This window comes from Juglans microcarpa x Juglans regia, chromosome 1D (assembly GCF_004785595.1).
Source record: "Juglans microcarpa x Juglans regia isolate MS1-56 chromosome 1D, Jm3101_v1.0, whole genome shotgun sequence".
Classification (NCBI taxonomy): domain Eukaryota; kingdom Viridiplantae; phylum Streptophyta; class Magnoliopsida; order Fagales; family Juglandaceae; genus Juglans; species Juglans microcarpa x Juglans regia.
The window spans coordinates 19,247,508-19,267,562 of NC_054594.1; the positions used below are offsets into that span (position 1 = coordinate 19,247,508).

The 20,055-nt window shown below is 39.6% G+C and overlaps 1 protein-coding gene and 1 long non-coding RNA gene across 2 annotated transcripts in view; one reads left to right on the forward strand and one right to left on the reverse strand.

Annotated features, from left to right (window-relative positions):
* The window catches only part of LOC121250264 (bromodomain and WD repeat-containing protein 3-like), a 29,707-nt gene that overhangs the window by 3,566 nt on the left and 6,086 nt on the right, over positions 1-20,055 (forward strand). Inside the window, exons 6-17 of the mRNA XM_041149331.1 lie at positions 6,175-6,284; positions 6,459-6,536; positions 6,631-6,737; positions 7,746-7,840; positions 7,927-8,042; positions 8,235-8,338; positions 8,415-8,492; positions 8,667-8,745; positions 8,866-9,034; positions 12,853-12,923; positions 13,501-13,581; positions 13,662-13,732. Of these exons, the coding sequence (XP_041005265.1) occupies positions 6,175-6,284; positions 6,459-6,536; positions 6,631-6,737; positions 7,746-7,840; positions 7,927-8,042; positions 8,235-8,338; positions 8,415-8,492; positions 8,667-8,745; positions 8,866-9,034; positions 12,853-12,923; positions 13,501-13,581; positions 13,662-13,732 (1,159 nt within the window). The remainder of the gene's footprint in view (positions 1-6,174; positions 6,285-6,458; positions 6,537-6,630; positions 6,738-7,745; positions 7,841-7,926; positions 8,043-8,234; positions 8,339-8,414; positions 8,493-8,666; positions 8,746-8,865; positions 9,035-12,852; positions 12,924-13,500; positions 13,582-13,661; positions 13,733-20,055) is intronic.
* Positions 1,772-16,225, reverse strand: LOC121250269. The gene is made up of 3 exons (XR_005937742.1): positions 16,214-16,225; positions 12,042-12,043; positions 1,772-1,922 (listed from the first exon to the last, which is right to left on the reverse strand). It is a non-coding gene; the product is annotated as an uncharacterized LOC121250269 (long non-coding RNA).

Below are 20,055 nucleotides of genomic sequence, written 5' to 3' on the forward strand. Positions count from 1 at the left end.
ATCAGATCAAATGGATTATTTGGGTCAATTCAACCCATTTACATAAACGGTTGACACGGGTCAAAATGGGTCATGTCATGTCGTGTCAACCCGTTATTTTAATGACTCGTGTTAGGGTTTAGAAATCTGATTTGTTAAGCTTAACGGGTCGTGTTAGGGTTGGCCCATATCGTATAATGTACACAACTTGACATGACACGAACACGACCCGTTAACATGATTTGCCACCCCTAAATTGATTGAACCTTTTTGTTTCTTTATGTTTATTACTATTGCTATTTTATAAAACTTTGTAAGAGCTGCTTTTCCATCATTAGTATGGTGACCTACACGATTTAGTCATTTGCATCTGGTCTAATCATATTTAATAGCATGCTTGTAGAAACTTTTGTGGAGTGAGTTTGAGATAATTAAGAGCACATTGGGAATGCAAGGGTTGATTGGGCATTAACAGTTTCATTCTACTGAAGGTGGAGCAATTATGTATTTTTTTTTTTGGGCTGAAAACAAGCTTCTTGCAATGTGTGTGCTTCCTCTATTGGTGCCATCCCATTGGTAGGTGGCAGTTATGTGTTTTCCAAGAATCGAGACGTGTCCTGCCTCGGATGGGGTGGGTGAGCTGCATGCAAATCCTCTGGTCAGTGAAGAGGTATGTTGGGAAGCACCTATGCCACTGAATTCGCTGCACCCAAGAAGCAACATCCAGGTCTCATATTAGGTCTTAGACAAAGCCAGGGAGATTCAACATTGTGAGGGGATATTGTGTGATGGTTTCGAGAACCAATTTATAGCTCTCCTTGCAGCTATAGAGGCTGGACAGAGTCACTCTAGCTCACTAAGCGAGATCAATTCAGCAAATAAGAGAGCTAGAGAATTAAAAAGGCTCAACTAGACAGTCAACGATGAAGTAGGAGAGAGGAGTTCTAACCGTGGAAGATCAAGGGAAAGGGAAATGGATGTAGTTTTATGAAGCCGAAAATTGTTTCATGGAATGTGAGGGGGCTGAATGAGAAGGAAAAGTTTCTCAAAATTAGAAACCAATTATGTAGTTGGAGAGTAGACATCGTTTAGTTACAAGAAACGAAATTGGAATTTATCCCCCTAAGCACTATTAGGAGCTTGTGGTGTTGTAATTAAGTAGGGTGGCATTATTTACCATCCAATGGAGCATCGGGAGGTATCTTAGTGATGTGGGATAAAGAGTGGTAGAAAAGTTAGAAGATTGTATGTGGGATTATATGGTGGCTTGCTCATCCAAGAATGTTGTGGATGGATATTAGTGGGCCTTTGCCGGTATTTGTGGTCCTAACTTAGATTGTACAAAAAGTTTACTATGTGACGAATTGGCTGGCCTAGGCAGCATATGGGACTTAACTTGGTGTGTTGGTGCTGACTTTAACATTACTCGCTTCCTGAACAAACGATTGGGTGGCTCTAGCTTCAATTCACCAATGGTAGAGTTCTCTAACTTCATTTCTGAACAAGATTTACTTGATATTCCTCTTGCAGGTGGCACCTACACTTGGTCAAGCAACCGAGAACACCCTTCCGGGTTAAGGCTCAATAGATTCCTAGTATCACCTGAATGAGAATCACATTACTCGGAACTTATTCAAAAGAGGCTTCCCAAGTTGTGCTTAGATCACTTTCCCATGCTCCTTGATTGTCGAGGTATTCATGGTGGGCCAAGGCACTTCAAGTTCAAAAACATGTGGTTGAAATCAAATGGGTTTCTCGATAGAGTCCAGCAATGGTGGTCTTCTTATCAATTTCATGACACTCCAAGTTACATCATGTCATGTAAATTGAAGTCTCTGAATCTCTGAAGGTTTGGAATGAGCAAGCATTTGGTAATGTGGAAGATCAAAAGTGTACTCTCCTTGTGGAACTCAAAGGATTGGAGGGAGTAGGGGAGGAGAGGACTCGTAAAATTCAAGTGACTGCGGACCTCGAAGGGGTCTCTCTACCAGAAGAAATATCTTGGAGACAAAAGTTGGGAGCACTTTGTTTGAAGGAAGGGGATAAATGCACCAAGTTTTTCCATCGGGTGGCTAACTCGCATAGGAGGAACAATGCCATAGAGACGTTGATGGTTGATGGAGCTGCTTCTTCCAACCAAACCGGGATCACATTGTCAACTATTACAAGAGTTTGCTTTTTGAACAATTTTCTTGGAGATTGAGGCTAGATGGGCTTCCCTTTGACGCTCTTGACTTGCAAGAAGGAGGACAACTTGAGAGGCCTTTTGAAGAAACAAAAATCACAAAAGCGTTAGGAAGCATGTTGGGTGACAAAGCTCTAGATCCGGATGGATTTTCTATGGTTTTTTTCCAAATTTATTGGAAGTGATCAAAGAAGATATAATGGTGGTATTCCATGAATCTCATGAAAATGGTAGGTTTGAAAAGAGTCTCAATGCAACATTTATTGCTCTTATTCCAAAAAAACCTGGCACTGTAGAGGTAAAAGAGATTATCACCCTATTAGCTTGGTGAGTGGAATTTACAAGATCCTTTCAAAACTTTTAGCGAAAAGATTGAGCATGGTGGTTGTGAAGTTAATATCAAAGTCTCAAAATGCCTTTGTTTGAGGTAGGCAAATTCTCGATTCGGTGCTTATTGCCAACGAATGCATGGATAGTAAACTCAAGTCGGGAGTGCCGGGGCTTTTGTGTAGGCATGATATGGAGAAGGCCTATGACTGAGTCAATTGGAGATTTTTGCTTTACATGCTTAAGAGATGTGGCTTTCGATCAAAATGGTGTTCTTGGATCAAACAATGTATCTCCACTGTCTGTTTTTCTGTCTTGGTGAATGACACCAAAGGGCTTTTTTAAAAGCTCATGAAGCTTGAGACAAGGTGATCCTTTATCTCCGCCACTCTTTGTTTTTGTATTGGAAGCTCTTAGTAAGATGATTTCAAGTGTTGTGGAGGGCGGGTTCTTATCCGGATTCTTAGTGGGGGAGGCAAATTTTGTCTCACTTCACATATCTCATCTTTTATTTGCCGATGATACCCTAATTTTTTGTGGGGCCAGCCATGATCAAATTCGAGCTTTGAGAACACTCCTTTTATGCTTTGAAGCTGCTTCGGGTTAAAGGTGAACGTGACTAAATCAAATGTAGGATATCTCAGCTGCCGATGAAATATTTGGGCCTTCCTTTGGGTTCCCTGTTCAAATTGAAATCTATTTGGGACGATGTACTAGAAAAAATGGAGTGGAAATGGACGATGTACCCTTTCCAACTTGCCAACCTACATTTTATCACTATTTCCTATTTCCACCAAGGTGGCTTATCGCATGGAGAAACTTCAACGTGATTTCTTTTTTTTTTTAGAGGGGGGGGGGGGGGGGGATGAACGATGAGTCAATGAGTTAAAATGCCTCTTGGTAAAATAGGCCACAGTATGCTCCCCTATCCTGAAAGGAGGATTGGGTATTCAGAACTTGCAATCTTTTAACAAAGCTTTGCTTGGCAAATGACTATGGAGATACCACAATGAATGGGGAGCATTATGGAGAGCCATCATGGAATCGAAGTATTGTGAACCATGGGGAGGATGGTGTTCAAATGAGGTAAGTGGGACATAAGGGGTGGGAATATGGAAACACATATGAAGAGTATGGGACACATTCAAGAAATATCTGTTTTGAGGTGGGTGATGAATCCAAAATTAAAATTTTGGCACAATGTATGGTGTGGCAATAGGGCACTTAAGGAAGCTTATCTAGAATTCTATGGTATAACAAGAATTAAAGAAGCCTCAATTGCAGATCTCTTAATCCGATCTAATGGCACTCCCCATTGAAACGTTACATTCTTCAGAAATGCAAAAGATTTGGAAGTTGCCACTTTCTCGGAGTTCTATCATCTAGTGTACTCTACCCATATGAAGAGGGTGGGGGAAGGGAGAGAGGGGGGGGGGGGGTTGAAGACGATCTTTTGGCGCCCTTCTAAGAAAGGGAAGTACACAGTCCACTCAACTATCAAGCCATGACCACGCGTAACACAAATCCATTCCCATGGAAAAGTAGAAAGACAAAAGCACCCCTGAAGGCAATTTTTTTTTTTTGTATGGACGACTTCGTTAGGGAAGATCCTCACAATAGACAACCTATGGAAACACCACATCATAGTCATGGATTAGCATTGTGCGCGCAAAAAAAATGGAGAGTCCGTAGATCATCTATTACTTCATTGTGAAATTGCTACGACTTGTGGAATGACTTCTTTGCTCGGACGGGCTTAGCTTGCGTGATGCCGAAAAAGGTAATCGACCTCCTAGCTTCTTGGCGTGTCATCCAAGGCAACTCCTAGATTGAAACAGTGTGGAAGATGGTCCCAATTTGTCTATGGCGGTGTATTTGGAGGGAGAGGAATGCAAGAAGCTTTAAAGATCGATAGTGGTCAATGGATGAGCTTAGAAGTTTATTTTTCAATACTTTACTCTATTGGTCGATTGCAATTGGTTTTAATTGCATGTCTTTTCATGACTTCCTTGTATCATTAAACTCGCATGCATAGGCGACGCTCTTGTATATGTCCCATATACTTTGGCCTTTTTCTATTTTGTGCTCAATAAAATTTTGTTTACCAATAAAAAAAAATTTGAGACATCCTAAAATGGTCTAGAATTGACAGGTTTCCTGTTTCCCCCTAAATAGGAGGTCCAATTTCTAGATGTTTCTCAAAGGAGGCTTCTTAAGTTGTTATCATAACATTTCCTATCGATGCTTGATTTCTCATCCTTCAAATTCGAAAGTATGTAGCTAAAAGCAGAGGGTTTTGTGGACAAGATAAAGAAGTGGAGTCTGGATGCCCTAGTTTTTTATTGTCTTGCAAGTTGGAATCCTGGAAAAAGATGTGAAGAAATGAAATGAGGATATTGGCTTATTGAGAACCAACGAAACTATTATTGAGAAAGTGTGTTCTTGATGGCATTGCGGAAGATTCTCTTAATTATACCAGCAAGAAGATAGAGTCTTAACCATAGAAGAAGATGGACAGGCTTAGAAAGCATAGTGTCCAATTTTACATCTCTCTGCACTGGACGGTTAGTTGGCCTCCAAAATTGGATGGACTCCCATTAGATGCTATTGGAAAGGAGAAAGTTGAGTTGATGGGAAAAGAGTTGGAGGAAAGTGTGGTTCTCAAAGTCTTGCAAGCTCTAAATGGAGAGAAGGCGCCTACTCCAGACAACTTTTCTATTTTTTTCTTTTACAAGTATTGGGAGATACTCACTGCCCAATTTAATGAGTGTTTTCCATTAATTCCATTTGAGGGAAAGAAAGTTTGAAAAATACCTTAATACAAATTTTATTGCACTCACTTCTAACAAGGCAAGAGTTGTGGAGATCAAGGACTTTTGTCCTATTAGGTTGGTGTGAGGTGTCCACAAAATCATTGCTAAGGTTCTAGCGAACATGATGAAGACATTTGGAGGAGGTGATTTCCAGGGCCCAAAACAAATTTATTAAGGGGAGTCAGATTTTAGACCCCATCCTAATTGTTACTGAATGTCCTATTTGCAGGATCTGCTTGAGGACCCAAGGTTGTTATGCAAATTGGACCTGGAGAAGTCTTATGATCACGCCAACTGGGGCTTTTTGTTGTTTTCAAGAAGATGTAGTTTTAGGGCAAATTAATTCGAGTAAATAGCACTTTCTATTTCTTTTATGAAATTCTCTGTCTTGATAAATGGTAGGCCATTTATCTGGTTTCTCCAAGAGCTCTCCCAGATTGCATTAAAGGAACCCAGGCCATTATCCCCATTGTTCTTTGAGCGGGCTTTGAGGCTGTTTCAAGGTTGGAAGTTAACTTGACAAAATTAGAGCAAGTCCTTGTAGGTGATGTGGATGACATTGGGGCATATATTGTTTTCTCGTTGTTGAGTGGTGGGGGCAACATAGGTTCATTCTCCTTGCACTTTTAAAGGAAGTATAGTACCTGTATAGTGTAAAGTCACTTTATGATTGGCCTAGCAGCTTAATTTTACTCTCTGTTGGATTATCAACATCTATATACTTAATCACCGTCTATATACAGATCACTAGATCAGAGATACTTTTAAGTCCTTTTTCCTTTTCTATTAAAAACAATTATTGAAGAACACTTCCTGTAAGTATCTAATTTTTTGGTTTTAGTGATGTTTCTCTTTATGTAATTCCTGCAGCAATATTCGATCGCTCTGGGAGATATGTTGTTACTGGCTCAGATGATCGCCTTGTAAAAATCTGGTCAATGGAAACAGCTTATTGTCTGGCCAGCTGCCGTGGACATGAAGTGAGTCTGGATGGTCTATAAGACACAATCTTGCCTTCCTTGATCATTTATACATGCAGAGCCAAAAAAGAAAGACCAAAGTGGTTTATTTGTTACATAAAGTACAGGCTTTTTTTTGGAATACAGAGTTTCTTCATGTCTCATTACATATAAGATCATATTTTATGCTCATAGGGTGACATCACTGACTTGGCCGTGAGTTCCAACAATGCTTTGGTGGCATCCTCTTCAAATGACTGTACCATTCGAGTTGTAAGCTTTGTTCATTACTAAATAACATGTTTCCCCCCTTTATTTGCTGTTGGATGCTTAATGATTTTTTTATTGTTTTCCTTTTTTATGACAGTGGTGTTTGCCAGATGGGTTTCCCATTTCGGTTCTGAAGGGACATACTGGAGCTGTCACTGCTATTGCATTCAGCCCCAAGCCTAATTCTGTTTACAACCTTCTATCGTAAGGCAAATTCTTTTGTGTGTGGTCTTGTTAATTTGCCGTTTATAATTTGATCTTCTATATGACCTTGTTGATTTATGCTATGCATCACAATGGTTCTCTTTGTTTTTTTAAATTATTTGATTTATTGCTTTGGATTTTTCTCTTGTTTTTAAAATTTTATTGACCATTCTGAAGATCCAGACCAAGTAGGGGGGAGAATTCACACTGGAGGAGCAAAAATATCTTCTTGCTTGGTTTGGATGGTCTTGGATTCTTCTGCATTACACACTGGAGGGAGCATCTTCATGTTGCTGTTTGAGTGTTGCAAGATGATTCCCCTGTTTGGGAGTTTATTCCCAGAAGTGGTTCTCAAGCCCTTACATAATATAGGATTTAGAAATACCAATCCTATTAGCCATCTTTGTTTTTTTTTCCCCTTCCCTTGGTCATTCCCAACATGTTCTATTTTTTGTTTCTTTTCTGAAAAGGGCTATTGTTTGGTGCAATGGTAAAGTTACAGGCTGCCAAGCCCTAGTGGGCAGTTCCAAGTCTTGAGAGCAGCCACTCTATTAAAAAAATACTGAAGGGTAGGACTGTACCTAAGGCCGCTCCTTTCTATCAGAGTTTAGTATTAAAAGCCTCTCTTACTCTTCTTCTTCTTCGACTAGTCTTCTCATTGTATATATTTTTTGTTTGTTAAATTTTTTGTATTATAAATCAATTCATAAAGCTTTGGCATTAGTTCAAGTGATTTATGACTTCTTTCATCTGCAATATGAAATTTAATATTTCTTAGTTTCCAGTAGATATATATTCTCCACCTTTTTTTCTTATTGAAGTTCTGAAGTCTAATATGATTGTAATGTCTGCTACTGCAAACCAATCATTTTTGTAACATTGACTTTATTTGGCCTTGAGACTCATTCGCTGTGTAGGAAAGAAATTTTTTGTTTATACTTTAGATTTTATTTTTATTATTATTTATTTTATATAATTTACCTTGTTGTATATCCTTTTCCTCTGCAGGTCATCTGATGATGGAACATGTAGGATATGGGATGCTAGGAATTCCCAGTTGAGTCCAAGTATATATATTCCAAGGCCTTCAGATTCTCTAGCTGGTTTGTTGGTTTTTGAGTACCCTTTTGACTGATTGAATGATTTTTTGGTGTAAAAAAGCTATTCTGGAATAACTGATTCACTACAGGGAAAAACAATGCTCCATCCTCAAGTATTGTTCCACAGAGCCATCAAATTTTTTGTTGTGCATTTAATGCTAATGGAACCGTCTTTGTTACTGGCAGCTCTGACACACTTGCAAGGGTACGTGAAACTCAAATCTATCTGTTCTAGTTATACTGTATTCACACATCTTCTGCTTATTATTTATCTTGTTTTCTCTTTTATCAAAGATAAATGTCAATGTATTGCGTAAGTTTTAGTTCTTTGCTGTGTGTGTTTACAAAGTGAAGTAAAGATATGAAAGATTTTGTATAAAGAATGGTATGCTTGCAGGTATGGAATGCTTGTAAACCAAATGCGGATGATTCAGACCAACCAAATCATGAAATTGATGTGTTATCTGGCCACGAGAATGATGTCAATTATGTGCAATTTAGGTTAGTTTGGCCCGATATGTTGCCAATGTTATTGCCTAACTTTTTGCATGCTGACATGTTACTCCATGTTTTGCAGTGGATGTGCTGCAGCATCTAGATTTACTACGTCTGACACCTTGAGAGAAGATAATGTTCCAAAATTTAGGAACTTCTGGTGTGTTTCTTTGTTTGTTTGTTTTTTCTTTAGGGAATGGAGTTTGGAGAGTTAAAAGTAGCTTGCCTTGTGGCCAGCCCCCTTTTTTTCTCTCCCTTCAGCTCTGCCTATTTAGAAACCCATTTTATCTTTTATGGATATCTAAAAATATATACCTAATCTATATGTTTCCAGGTTTACTCATGACAACATAGTTACCTGTTCTCGTGATGGCAGTGCTATTATTTGGATTCCAAGATCACGTAGATCACATGTAAGTTCTCATCATAAGACTTCTGACTTTCTGGTTCTTGTAGCGTCTGCTCTCTTCTCTTTCTCTCTCACCCCATATGATTTTTAGCTAGAAAATTGTAATTTTAGTATCTTGTTTCAGGGGAAAGCTGGCCGTTGGACAAGAGCTTATCATCTCAAAGTTCCACCTCCGCCAATGCCTCCTCAACCTCCACGAGGGGGTCCTCGTCAGAGGATGCTTCCAACCCCCCGGGGTGTTAATATGATTGTTTGGAGCCTAGACAAGCGCTTTGTCCTTGCTGCTATCATGGGTAACTTGCTTGCTGCTTTTTTTAATCTATTTTTATTTTTTCTGGATGTGTTGCTGGCACTTGCTTGAAGGTGATTGTTGTTAATATCAATTGAAAATGAGCATTGAAAATAAGTTGCCCTCTTTTTTTTATAGCAAATAGTTCAGGAAAAGAGTGTGTATGCTAGTGTTGACTTTTCAGTTTTGGGCTATGGAGCTAGATGGAGGTCACAATCAATTCGATCATGCACTTTTAAGGAGAATGGAATTCAATGTTCAGCATTTGCATGATTATGTTAGCTTGCATGATTATTAGAGGTAACAATCAATTCGATCATGCACTTTTAAGGAGAATGGAATTCAATGTTCAGCATTGGCTTCATCATTGTTCAGCATTTGCATGATTATGTTAGCTTGGATGGAACTCTACTGTTAAAGGTGGTATTTGGATTCTTCGCTTACAATGTGCAGCCTTGCTTGAAGCGTTCAGTGTGCACGGTGCAGTAGAAGCATATGTGTATGTTGCACATGGCTGCTAGCTCCTTTGTCAATGGGTGATTGAGGAAATTAGAACACGCAGAAGAGAAGGAATCCTGGAAGCCTGTCTTTAACTTGTCCAAAAGGCTTTATTATTATTATTTTTAATAAGTAAGAATTTTATGAATAAGAATTAGGCAAAACCCAAGTACATAGGATGTATACAAAAGGAGACCTACTTAAGAAGAAGAGGAAGAAATAGATACGAGGAACTCATGAACAGTGAGAAAATTAAAATCTATAGCCATTGACAAAAGAAATAAGGTTCTTATAAATTGGCTTCTAAGCTCCTTCGAAGCTCCAGTTGTTTCGTTCCCTCCAAATTCACCATAAGAGGCTTATGGGACCATCTTCCAAATTGCTGCAATTTGCTGAACACCATTAAGACTTCTCCAACTGGCTAGGAGATCAATCACCCTCCCCGGCATTATCCATGCTATCCCACCTTGGTGAATAAATCATCTCACAAGGCCCTAGCAACCTCACAGTGAAGAAGCAGATGATTCACTGTTTCATTTCTGCACATGCAACACCAGTAAATTATAATAATCTGCCTTTTCCATAGGTTGTCCATTGTCAATATATTTCCCAATGAGGCTGTCTGTACACAGAAAGCAGCCTTTAAAGGGGCCTGTGAGCCATACAATGAGGCTGTCCAAAAGGCTTTTTTGTCCATAAGCTATTTTCCATTATGATTTTGTCCGACTCAGTGGCAGGCTTTTCTGTTGACCTCCATCTACTCTTTGAATTGGTGGTTTCTATTCTTTTACAACTGAGAGTTATACTTTTTCATCAATCGACTTGTTGAACGATCTCTGCACTTTCCATTACACTAAATGACTTCGTCCACCTTCATTTGACTTGATGTGGACGTCCCAGGTGAGCTTGAGGGAGCTGTTAGCTTCAGTTCTTTACTTAGCTTCAATGGGATTGGTTCAAGCCAAGCCCCCTGGTAATAGAAAGAAGCTTTAACAGGTTGCCCCAGTCTTTAAACACTTAAAAATCTACTTTTGATCTATTGGAAGAGACGGATGGGTGTAGCAAAGACAGAAAATCAGAGTGCTATTTATGTGTACATCTATATATAGTTATATGTAAAAATATATATATATATATATTCGAGATTGATCTATATCAATCCCTCATCTTCATCTAATAGATAGTTTTGTAGAAAGGTGCATCTAGTTCTTTCTTACTATCTATTTTATTGGATCTATATAATGCCGATTCAATCTAGTCCACCTATTTCATTTAAGACCTGGAATTGTAATTCCTTTCATTTTTCAATCATTGATAAGAACTAATAAATAACTCAAGTTAAATTAAATGAGTCATTTGTACTTAAGGTTTATATGAAACCTCTATTTAACGAAGAGGAAACTAGAGTAAACATTGGAGTAGCAAAAATGCTGGGTTCTTCTGAATGAAATCACAGAAACATATCATAGAAATGACTTTTGTTCTGATTTTTGATAGCCGTGTCACATCCTATCTCATAAGGTAAGTGGCCCTATGTTAGTTGGGGTCGTTTTCTATTTTGGTCTTTATGATCAACTGCCTTACTCCGCGTGTGGCAAGATTTTCTGTAATATCATGTGTTGAGCATAGGAAGTTGGTGAATGGGATGCCATATTGCTTGGGAGAAAAAGTTCTTGTCCTTTATAATGATTCCAAGGAGCTTCAATTATAATATTGACTAGTCCTTTTGGAGTATATGTCTGTCCATATGGGGCATGGGCCTTTCTTAGATTGGTACATTATTCCACATCAGTGCTTGTTTGGATCACCACCTGACTATGATTTCATATATGACTTTTTCTGGCTTGCTCGTATATCTGCCCAGCTACGTCAGAAGCTTGTGCTTCGTGCAAACAGATGTTTAGCCTTAATGGAAGTGTCTCAGGTAGGAGTTTAAGCTTACACTGATAGTCATACAAGACTAGTTTTATGAATGATATTCATTCACAGGATTAGCAGGTAGAGGCTTATCTGCTTGACCTGTGAAGTGATGCTATGACGGTTTGAGTAGTGAAGAAAATCATGAGTTCACATGATATGGTTTAGCACACAATATAGGAAAGGACCTTCCATGCTCTTTAAAAAGGGGGAATCTAGTCCGTGGTTTGTTTTCTGCAAGCATTACCATGAGGATGAGGTTCTTGGCTGATTAATCATCTCAATTTCAAATATTCTTGGTATTGGAGGAGTCAAATGGAGGCTGATAGATACCCATTAGATTTGTCTCATTCTCTCTTTGGTTTTCTAAGCATTAACACGGGGCCTTATTATGATATCCCATATGATAAGGATAAGGGCAGGTGGTGTATGAGATCCCACATTGCTTGGGAATGAGAAGTTATTGCTCTTTATAATATTCCAATGGGGCTCCAATTGTATAATTGACTAGTCCTTTTAGAGTATAGGTCATATGGTTTGGGCCTTTCATTGGGGCGTTACACTTATAGTATTGGCTTCTTTCCTCTTGAAGTAACCACTTCCATCTAAGATTCTTTCCTACTTTTAATTGTAGTTATTTTTTTTCACTTGCTGCTTGAATGAAGCACTACTTCGTGCTTTTTATGTATTACATTTTTGGTCTGTTCATGTGCTCTCGGCCCATGTAAAAATCTCAAGAATTTTTATTTGACTACCTTTTATGAACTAGGAGTAAGCAGCATCATGCTCTCTAGAGTATCCTCATTGGCTTGGCCAAATGAGGAGGTTGGCTAAAATTTACATAATTGATGTAAAAAATATCCCACATTGAATTGGGCAAATCTAAAATAATTTAGACTTTTGCTACAATGGTTGGCCAAATATGGAGAACCACAATTGATTCACCAAACATTAAAATACTAATTTCTCACTCCGAACAAACATTAAAATATTAGTTTCTCACTCCAAGCAAAAATACTATTTGGTTTGTAATTAAGAGATGTAGATAGAATTTTAAATGAGTTTAATCAAATATTTTTTGTTATTAGCATTAAATGACTTTTGAAAATATGATTTTTTTAATATTAATTTAATTAGAATATAATTATTATTAACATTTAATTGGTAGAGATACAAAATGTGATAAAAATAAATTAAATTAAAAAAATATTTTATTATTATATAGAAAGTGAATGGATAATCCAATGTGGGGGTTGAATTTAAATGGAATAGGCAAATGTAAAAAAGTGTGATATTGGCTAAATTTTGAAAATGAATTTGGTCAATCCAATGAGGATGCTCTTAGTTGCTTTCTTGTGGAGGCTAAGTCGTGACTTTTAACCATATAATGTCGGTTCTGTGATGCAGATTGCAGAATTTGTGTTTGGAATGCTGCTGATGGTAGCTTAGTGCATTCTTTGACGGGTCATACTGAATCTGTAAGTGGTTCACTTTCTTTGTAATGAAACTATTTCCTTTGATTCTGGATATTTTGGAACAGAAGTGACTATTTATGATAGATGGAATGAGTGCCCTGTGTGCTGCTGCTTGTACCTAGTATTTAATAGTCACAAATGTTTATTAGATTCTTCTTTTACCTAGTGCTTGTTAATACCAACATGAGAAGTGTTGGAACATACAATTAAGATACCCCATTTGTTTAAGCGTTGTCTCTTTAGATTAACTGCTTGATCAGTACAGTGTCAAAGCTTTTTTTTGGATAAGTAAATACAGTGTCAAAGCTAAAGTCCATATGAAATGAATGCCCAACCTAATGAAGGTCAGTTGTACCTGATGCATGTTGCATAGCCTTCCAAGTAGGGGGCATATTTCAGTTTGATGATCTTTCAAACCAGCAAGGTTCCTATTGCTATCACTGGTCCCCACCATCTCTTGATGGCTTATGCCACTGCTTTTTTATTCGAGGATGTGTCAAGATGGATTCTCTGTTATTCAGGAAACTCATCATTTGATACAGAGTAATATTTCTAACTGTGCCAACTTGGTTTTTGATAGACATATGTTCTGGATGTTCATCCCTTCAATCCACGAATGGCCATGAGCGCTGGTTATGATGGAAAAACCATAGTGTGGGATGTAAGTTTCTACTTTCTTTTATCTCATTGAAGCTTTTTATAATTTTCTATTACTGAATCATCTTACTTTTTGTATTTTAGATATGGGAAGGCACACCTATTCGAATATATGACACTTCACGTTTCAAGCTGGTAGATGGCAAGTTTTCACCGTAAGTGAATGATAAAAGACTTCTAGAAGTAGAACTTATGCCTGCAATGAACCAGTCAGTTTGGTTTAGTCCTTATTAAAATCAATTTGGAAGGCCATTCTATTCATTTACTATTGACACTTCCCTCTACAATATTTTGCTTTTCGGAATAAGATTGAAATTGCCCACACTTTGTCTTATTATTTAACTAGATATTTCATTTTTTTGGGAATCAGAGATGCATTATATAAAATGAGAATAAAAGCCCAATTACAGTGAAAACAATGCTAGAAAAGAGAAAAAAGTGGGCAATGGACCAAAGTTCGTACCTGTTTTCCTTTTTTTGTTGGGGGGGGGGGGGGGGGTACTTTCAAAGGAGACAGTTTGTTGGTCCAACTGGTGGACTAAATGGTTTCTGTTAAAGGCCACAACTGATTAAGTGGTGTTGGAATCGATTGTTTTAGTGAATTTGTTGGATATTTCCATTTCCACGACTTCTGGTTCTTCATTTAGAGAAGGTAGTAAAATAGTGAATAACTAGGTGTTATCCATGTATACTTCCTATGTACTTGGGCTTTGCCTATTTATTTGATCAATAAAATCTTATTCTACCGATCAACAATGTAAGATAGTGGAATAGTGAGGATTGGGCAATTCAAAACTTTGGCAGCACCCAGAAAACATATGCGACTCTACTTGCACGTGGTGCTCCCTTGCTGTCGGGGAAAGGGTTGGGAGGGCCGTATTTTGAAGAGCTGAGGCTGAGAAAGCTTCTGTTGTAGTGCAATGCGTGTGGTTTGTGGGTGGCTAGAAAGCAATAGATTGGGACTTTCCCAGTCTAAAGAAGAAAAAAAAAAAAAAAGAACAAAAACCACACAAGCCATGGACAAGTGGGAGGGGGAGGGGGAAGAGGGCCCTTTCCACTAGGAGGAGATTTTGGCTTTTGGGTTCTTAGGGACAAAAAGAGAATGGTTTTTAGAGAGACGCTAAAATAGACATTTCATAATTCAATGTGGCCTTGGTCTTTACTCTTGCCGTAGGGGTCCTGTTGCTGTTTGTTGATCATTCTCTCGTATTGGCTTACATATGTAATATGTTGATGCTCCTGTAGTAGGATCAATTAGCAGTTGACATTCTCTTCCAAACTCTAAAGCTTAGACGTCGCATAGCAATAAATTTATTGTTTTCTTTATTGTTTTGATAAACTATCCATACTTTATTTTTTTAAGTAAGAAAGAGATTGTATTAATCCATGTACTTAGGCAAGGCTCAGGTATACAGGAAGTATACAAGAAAAGCCTAGTTACAAGCTAAGCGCTGCGAAAAGCAGCATAAAAGTCATTAAAATTTGTTCCATTCAATACAATAGATGATGCCCAAAGAAGCAATGTATGAAAGAAAGAGTCCCTAAACCCTTCCGGTGAGCGCTCCCTATCCTCAAAACAGCGACCATTCCTCTCATTCCATGTGCACCACATTAAGCATAGAGGCACCATCTTCCAAACAGCCGCGATCTGCCGGTTGCTCGAATACCTCTCCAACATGACAATAAATCTATCACCCACCTAGGCATTATCCATGCAATGCCAAGTCTTGTGAATATTTCATCCCATACAGCCTTGACTACTTCACAATGTGAGGAACCATCGGCGAAAAGTAAGTGAGAGATTGATAGACTACCATGTGAGGAACCACCCACTGAGAAACTCGAGATGAAGTCCCTATCCGCCATCCCTTTCAACATTCTACTTAGAACATCCATTACTAAAATGAAAAGAAGAGGGGATAAAGGGTCCCCTTGTCTCAAGCCCCGAGAGCTATTAAAGAAGCCTTCGGGAGTGTTGTTAACCAAAATAGAGAATCTGACTGTTGTGATACAATGTTTCATCCACTGACACCATCTTTCCCCAAATCCATACCTGCCAAGTATATACACCTAGAATTCCCAATTTATATTGTCAAAGGCTTTTTCCATATCCAATTTACATAAGATACCTGGAATGTCAGCTTTGACTCTACTCTCCAAGCATTCATTAGCGATGAGGACTGAGTCTAGTATATGCCTTCCTTTCACAAAGGCATTTTGGGACTTCAAGATAATCTTCCCTATGACTTCGCTCAACTGCTAGGCTAGAACTTTAGAGATGATCTTGTAAACCCCACTCACCAAACTTATAGGACGGAAATCTTACACCTCCACTGACCTTGCTCTTTTAGGAATAAGGGCGACAAATGTGGCATTAAGGTTTTTCTCAAATTTCATAAAAAAAGTGAAATTCGAGAAAGACCTTCATGATGTCTTCCTTGACAATGTCCCAACTAGCCTGGAAGACAGACATTGTGAAACCATTGGGCTCAGGGTTTTGTCTTTGTCCATCCCTTTTAGCACACTTAAGCGCCTCCTCCTCTTCGAACGGTGTCTAAGCAGCACTCGATTGATCGATAGAATAAAAAATCAGCCCATCTACTTTGGATCTCCAATGATGTTGCTCCTTTAGAAACTTATCATAAACGTGGACAATGTGATCCTTGATAGCGACTCTGTCCGAAAGAACCCTCCCTTCCAAATGAAGAACCTCGATGGCATTGTTTCTTCGATGGGAATTAGCTACTCTATGGAAAAACTTTGTGCTCTTGTCCCCTTCCTTCAACCAAAGGGCCCGAGATTTTTGCCTCTAGGAAATCTCCTCCATAAATGTGATTTTTTCCAGCTCAGCTACTACAACCATTTTCCTTGCCTTGTCATTATCCGAGAGGACCCCATCCACCTCTTTTTCATCAAGACGCTGCAGCTCATGAAATAGATTATTCCGCTGGTCATTAACGTTCCCAAATGCTTCCATGTTCCATTTTCTCATATCATTTTTCAAGACTTTAATTTTCCTGGCTAAAACAAAACTGGGAGCCCGAGAATTGATATGAGGACCACCATGTTCTAATCTTGTCTGTAAACCCATCTACCTTCATCCACATGTTCTCGAATTTAAAATATCTCTATCCCTTATGGAGACCCCCACAATCCAATAGGAGAGGAAAATGATCAAAGCAGAGCCTAGGGAGTCGTTTTTTGCATAGGTTGGGAAAGTGGGCCTTCCAAGAGGGAGAGACAATGGGCTCGTTTGGATACAGAAACCATCTCATCTCATCTCATCATTATAACTTTTCCAAATTCCCACACAAAATATAATAAATAATTCAACTTTTTCAAATCTCAAAACAATAATAATATTCTAACAATATTTTATTCAACTCATCTAAAACCATCTCATCCCATCTCTTCTCATCTCACTATCCAAACAAGCCTTGAATCTATCTAACCTAGACCAAGCTCTCCCGTTAGACCAGGTATAATCTCCCCCAACTGAAGGTAGATCAACCAAATCCAGCTCGAAAATTAAAGCTGAGAAATCAGCCATGGCGAAACCCGAGCTAGAGTCTCCCAACCTTTCACTCGAAAACCGAGTGATGTTGAGATCACCTCCGATACGCCATGGGCCATCCCACCAACTACACAAACCAGCAATACAAACCAACGATCTCATCCCAAAGAAGCTTTCTATAGCTGTCATTATTGGGCCCGTATACTCCTAAGAACCCCCATCCAAAACCATCTTCCACATTCATGAAGAACAAGCTACCGAAAATTTTCCGATATAATCCTCCACCAAATTTATTACTCTCTTGTCCCACATCACTATGATGCCCCCTGAAGCACCTTTAGAAGCAAGGTTGGTCCAACCCACATAAGAGCAATTCCACAAGTTACTTATTACGTTCCTATCAATAAACTTCAATTTAGTCCCCTATAAACAAATAACGTTAGCCTAACATTCCCTTATTAAATTCTTCACTCTAAGGCGTTTGCTCAGATCATTCAGTCCTTGGACATTCCATGAAAGGATCTTGGGCTTCATGGGACGTCGAGGTTCGCCCTGTCGTTGTGCCTCCTCCTACTAGCACTTCCTTCCCTTGCATAATAATTTATAGAACAAGAAAGCCTTTTGAGCTCCCTTTCTTTTTTAGAGGCAGATCTGTCTATGAGGGGTTGTCTTGTTTCGATGGCCGTAAGGAGTGCTTTAAACTGATCCTCAAAACCCTTGCAAGAGATCCCTATGCAATGGCGAATTTCATCTACCTTCTTTAGGACCCAATCTGATTGTGAGCTAATCCATAGAGGCGCTGGAGGTAGAGAGCAAATAGAACTAGGTTCGTCCCCCGCATCCCCTAGATCGTTAAAGGTAGCGATCTCTCCAGACTCCTTGCAAACTAATTGTAAAACAGACCCAATTGATGACCCGTCATCCAAGAGTGCCTCATCTTTGGGAGCAGTCTCATCCTTTTCTTCCAACGTGCACAAAGCCCTTGAAGGCGTCTCAGCAGCTACCACTATAAATGACCCCTTGACGTTAGAGTCTTCTTGGGTCATTGAGAGAGGGCACTGAGCCTTGGAAGAAGCCTCTAGAGGTTGTGGAGGATGTGGACCAGCGAAAACTTCGAATTGAGGCAGCCTAGTTGAGGCCACCACCTCATTGCGGTTGTTCATCCCCTCCGAGGCCGAAAGCTATTCCAAGTTGTGTACCGTAGGGACGACGGTGGTCGGCGGCTCTATCTGTGTCGACGACGAGCTCTTGGTGACCTGAGAACAGGCGGCAGCTTCATTTTGAACTAACCCAACAATTGTCGTCACCTCCATGCTTCTATCTTCCCTGTCTTGGCTTGTAACTGGACCCTACTTGGGCCTGTAGGATTGTCGGAGGTCGACGGTTTTTTCTGTGTCATCGGCGAGGCGGCCGGCGCAACCGTCAGAGGATTTGGGATTCTCAGGCGCAAGATGCTTCCTTAGCCCGCCACTTAGAGACGAGCCTAAGTGATGTCTCTCCAACCTTAACGGGCCTAACCCCTGCAGTCCTTACAACATCATTTGCGAGCCCCCTTCTGCTCGAGCCCAGCCCAGCCTTATCAGAACTCACCGCAGGCTCTCCATTCTTCATGAGCCCACTACCCTGACCCATAGCCAAACTTAAGCCCAAGTCCACTTTCCTCTTCAACATGTTAATTTCCTCCGATATCCCTGACAGTTGTGCTCTGACAGCCCACTGGATCCCTTTTACTTCTCCCATCTTCATACTATCGACAAAGGAGCCCTCATCTCCCATGTCAGTCTATGGAAAAAGACAGATAGCTGTAGGTGGGATAGGCCTGCAGCTGTGATCTCCTACGCTGCCAATCCCTTTACCCTTCGACCAACTCCTGTCAACCACCATAGCAGAGTTGCTCCTTGACTAAGTACTCGCCAGTAACCTTAGGATTGAAGCGTAGGTGACGCCTTTTGAGGGGAGAAACCTCTCTACCTCCATCCCACTACCAGTCTCCCCTCCCCTTCGAAATCCACCCTCTGCTCACACCCTACCTGTATTGGCAGCAGCAGAGTCATAGAAGCCGGTAACCTTCTCAAGGTGGTAAGCAAAGTCTTCCCAGCCACTGCCCTTCGAACCTTCAAGGACAATCACAGAACCCCTATTCTTGTCATTCTCGAGCTCTGCCAAATGCAAGAAGCATCCCTTAGAGTTAACATGACGTTGAATGGTGAGAACTCCATCACCCACCCTCATTTTTCTGAAGAAGCCTTCATTCCGACGAGAGTCTAGACCTTCCTCTACCATTTGTACCACCCATGAAGCCAACCTCCTACTTATGACAATAAATGTAACCATGATACTGCTTCTCTCAGTGATACAAATGTATTGCCACCCACTTCTGAAAGAACAAAGGTTTTTGCTTCCAGTGTAAATCACCTATCACCCGCCATCTTATTAACACTAAAAGAAAGACTAGTAACAAAAGGTAAAAGAGTTCCCGACGAGAAGCGTCGTGGGATAAGGGAGTTAGCTCCGGCGAGAAGCCCTGGAGGTGAGATTACTGACGAACATGAGAATATAGAAATTGTACGGAGATAGCATTATAATATTCATTATTGGTCTTGAAATATTGATGTTCTAATGATAATTCCAATCTGGATAATTCTTAATAAACTATTATGCTACATGTTCTTTTCTAAGTTTAAGAAACTTCAAGCTTCGAGTTTCCTAGTAGCCTATGATTCCATGAATATTAGTAGCCTATGGCTGAGGTTGAACCTTGACAGAAGAAGTATCAGAATTATCAAAGTTGGAGTTTACAAGCGTAATGCAAGTGCAGGAGTTAAATTTGGGAATGGAGCTTTTTATTGCAAAATTGAAGACAGACTAGGATAAAACTAATAATAAGTCTTTAATATGTAAATATGAACTTTGGAATTTTAGCTTTTGCATGAACTTCTTGTTGCTCACATGAAACTACAATTT